This window comes from Ascidia mentula, chromosome 7, assembly GCF_947561715.1.
Source record: "Ascidia mentula chromosome 7, kaAscMent1.1, whole genome shotgun sequence".
Classification (NCBI taxonomy): domain Eukaryota; kingdom Metazoa; phylum Chordata; class Ascidiacea; order Phlebobranchia; family Ascidiidae; genus Ascidia; species Ascidia mentula.
In genome coordinates this window covers 4,574,140-4,577,128 of record NC_138572.1, presented here as the reverse complement: position 1 = coordinate 4,577,128, position 2,989 = coordinate 4,574,140, and the positions used below count along the sequence as shown (strand labels likewise).

The window sequence follows — 2,989 nt, the reverse complement described above, 5'->3', positions numbered from 1 at the left end:
TGCGAATTTTTTTAAGCACCTCGTCTGATGGTGCTGCTGTCAAAGTCTGCAAAAAACACCAGCTCTCTTCGGTAAGGCGATGGAATGTTTTATCAACAAAATGTAAGAAACGAAATGACGAATAAGCTAAAACGAAACTGATTATACAGGCAGTGTGTGTGTATAAACGCGCCCATAGGGACGACGGGGTTAATCTTCATCGACAATTGCGGCGTAGAAAAAAGGAAATTTGGCTCACTCTGACAAATATGAAGGCTACTTTAATGCAATATAAAAATAGACATAAATACACGAAGCGAATGGAAAATCTGAATGCCTTAATTGAGAGTTGTGTGCCAGCATGCAATAATGAAGCCACAAACATTTAAGAAAACAAGAAAATAAAGTTATCAGAGGGAACAGGTTACTTCAGCACGCCAGGGACCACGGTTCTTTTCACAACAAACGTCTTTAAAGGGTGTGGTCCAGCCAGGCGTGCCCGGCTATGGGATCCAGCCATTTTATGTCCCACGGTAGCACGGCAGCTACAATTTCACACGCTGGTCATGTTCGGAAGACGGTGGACATGTCCGGACATCGTCAAGTGCCAATAAACGTGTCACAATGCGTCGTAGACACCTCGCGGCGTCGGTGGCCCTCGTGAAGCTCTTCCTCCTCCCCCAGTTTCTGCGCATCATCCTCAGTTGTCCCATCCTCGTCTCCTCCAAGCTCGCCGCGATTCTGCATCCGCTTTTTCTTCATGCGACGATTCTGGAACCAGATTTTTACTTGGCGATCGCTGAGACAAACGCGCTGTGCTATTTGTTCCCTCATCTCTCTGCTGATGAATTCGTTCAACACGAACTCACGCTCCAGCTCAGCTAGCTGGTATTTGGTGTAGGGCCGTCGGCGCCTCCGCTGATGTCCCGTTCTTCCAATGGTCGTCATTTCGGGTGAGTAATGCTGTGTTGGGACTCCGCGATACGAGGGATGATGGTAGGTTGGATGGCCGCTGTGGGTTACCAGAGCCACTGGGTCGTGAGGAACGACTGCAATACATAAGATACGAATGTAGAAATGAAATAGAACGTAAACAATAATGATAATATGCAAGTTAAATTCACAAAATTGGGATGAGGTGGTTCTGGTCACGATCTATTATTGGCATGTTTTAAAAACTAAAAACGGATCATTTTTTTGCTTCATATTATTGCCTGGTGGCCCATTTGCTTGGTATTTGTGCGTCTTTGAAAACTGGGTTGCTGTGTTAATCAGGAATTTGTAGTTTTGTCATTTCTGTTAAAAATACAATTCTTCACACAGAAACCTACGTTCCATGGCATTTTAGTGCCAATTACTTTTTGCACATTTCAATTTTAATTCAGAGCCTAGAGTTTTTTCCAGTGCCGATAACAATGTATCTCTCATATTTCTTGTCGATTTACCTTTTGGTTTTTGGCAAAAAATTGGTTTAAATCTAGTTGTGGTAAAAAAAACAGTTTAAAGTTTTTTTTAAATGATCACAAAAATTTATAGTCAGTCTCAGTCCGAATTAAATTTCTTCTTTTTTGTTTAAATTAAAGTCAAATGAGATGAAAGTAAAAGTACCTGATGGTGGAAACGTTGTGAAATCGTGTCCTGTTGGAGGATGAAGGGTAGTTTGGCCGGGATAATGAGGGTGGTAATAAGCAAAGGGTGGGTACTGATGGGTCATCTGTGCTCCATAATGGTCAACGGCTAAAATGAAACAAAACAAAATTCTGTCAGGTGTTTTCAACATTATTTTTTGCCCCTAAAAAGCTTTGCCGTTTCATCACTGCGTGTTTCGAAGCAACTTTAACAATTGGAAAGTGTCAAAATAACAATTTACTTCCTTCATTTACCTGTACTTAAATAAATCCCGTCCGTTGAATGTGTTGTAACAGCTCCGCTTGCTTGGTTTGTGACGTCATAATGCTGGTATTCGTGATTCGCTTGCGTATGCACAGTTGGGTATCGAGCAGTAGGGTCCCCGTACCCCCCGTTGCCGTAAAGCTTATGCGACGTGAGCCTCGCGTTCAAATCGCTTGTGTAGTATCCTTGGCTATGGTCTAAAGATGCTTTAGAGAAGACTGGGTGTATAGGGCTGGAGACGTCAGGTTTTACCGGAATCGGCTGCTGCAAAGCCCGCCGTAGAGACTCGTCCACTGCCGATGTCGGGTGGCGGCCATTTTCCTGGTCGCTGTGTTGGGTGACCGAAACGAGCGATTTCGGCGAGACTCGTAATTCGCCCGCTGAATCGGCGCCGTCGATTGAGTGGGATGTACTTGCCTTTCGGTTGATTTCGGGCATAAACACATGGGCGTTGTCACCGTAAGTTATCGGCGCAGTGGACTGGACCTTCCAAATTTCACTGTGTTCAATTTCGGGCCGTTGATGCAGTTTGTGGTCTTCATGGGTGTTCGGCATCAAAGACCTTTCCTTGTGACATTTATGTGCCTCTAACCAAGGAGCGCTTTCTTCTCGGCGCTGCTGTTGGTAGCCGTGGCCGTTATTTAGGCGACCTAAGGTCGTTTCCACTTCTACAGGCAACCTGGTGCGTTGTAGATAACCGCTTGTATCCGAATACACTTTATCTGTGTTCATAGGTAAAGTATCGTGCGAAGTGTGTTCGATTGCAGTTGGAGCTGCCATGACGGAGGTGGGCCTGACTGCACTTTCGCCCACCACAAAGTTCATGTTTAAATGATAATTGGCCTGGCAACTTTGCGCTGTCATGAGCAGATTTGTATCGTGTACAGTTGCCTGATATCGTAGTGCTTAAATTCCTGAAAAACGAAAACATGATGCAATGTTATTACGAGGGGCGCGTGTCGATGGTAAAAAGTATGTAAAATTTTAACACTGCCCCACAAAAAAGCTTCTGTTTCTGCGGGAGCTCGGAAAATTGGACTAAAACGATCTTGTAAAAAGGTTTAATGCTGTCGTATATTTTCAGTTTACGGTTAATGGAACTCATAAAGCCTACAAC

General features: G+C 44.3%; 1 protein-coding gene across 1 annotated transcript; it reads right to left on the bottom strand.

Annotated features, from left to right (window-relative positions):
* Window positions 1-579: 579 nt before the first annotated feature.
* On the bottom strand, window positions 580-2,736 carry LOC145909339 (uncharacterized). The gene is made up of 3 exons (XM_082996732.1): window positions 1,863-2,736; window positions 1,588-1,716; window positions 580-1,028 (listed from the first exon to the last, which is right to left on the bottom strand). The coding sequence occupies exons 1-3, from the start codon at window positions 2,734-2,736 to the stop codon at window positions 580-582; spliced, it is 1,452 nt and encodes a 483-aa protein (XP_082852858.1).
* Between the last annotated feature and the right edge of the window lie 253 nt (window positions 2,737-2,989).

Excerpts from the sequence above, each read along its gene's own strand:
- LOC145909339 (XM_082996732.1), bottom strand. The coding sequence starts at position 2,736 with ATGACAGCGCAAAGTTGCCAGGCCAATTATCATTTAAACATGAACTTT. Across the intron at positions 1,717-1,862 it reads CGGGATTTATTTAAGTACAG|CCGTTGACCATTATGGAGCA; the intron begins GTAAATGAAGGA and ends GTTTCATTTTAG. Across the intron at positions 1,029-1,587 it reads CACAACGTTTCCACCATCAG|TCGTTCCTCACGACCCAGTG; the intron begins GTACTTTTACTT and ends TATGTATTGCAG.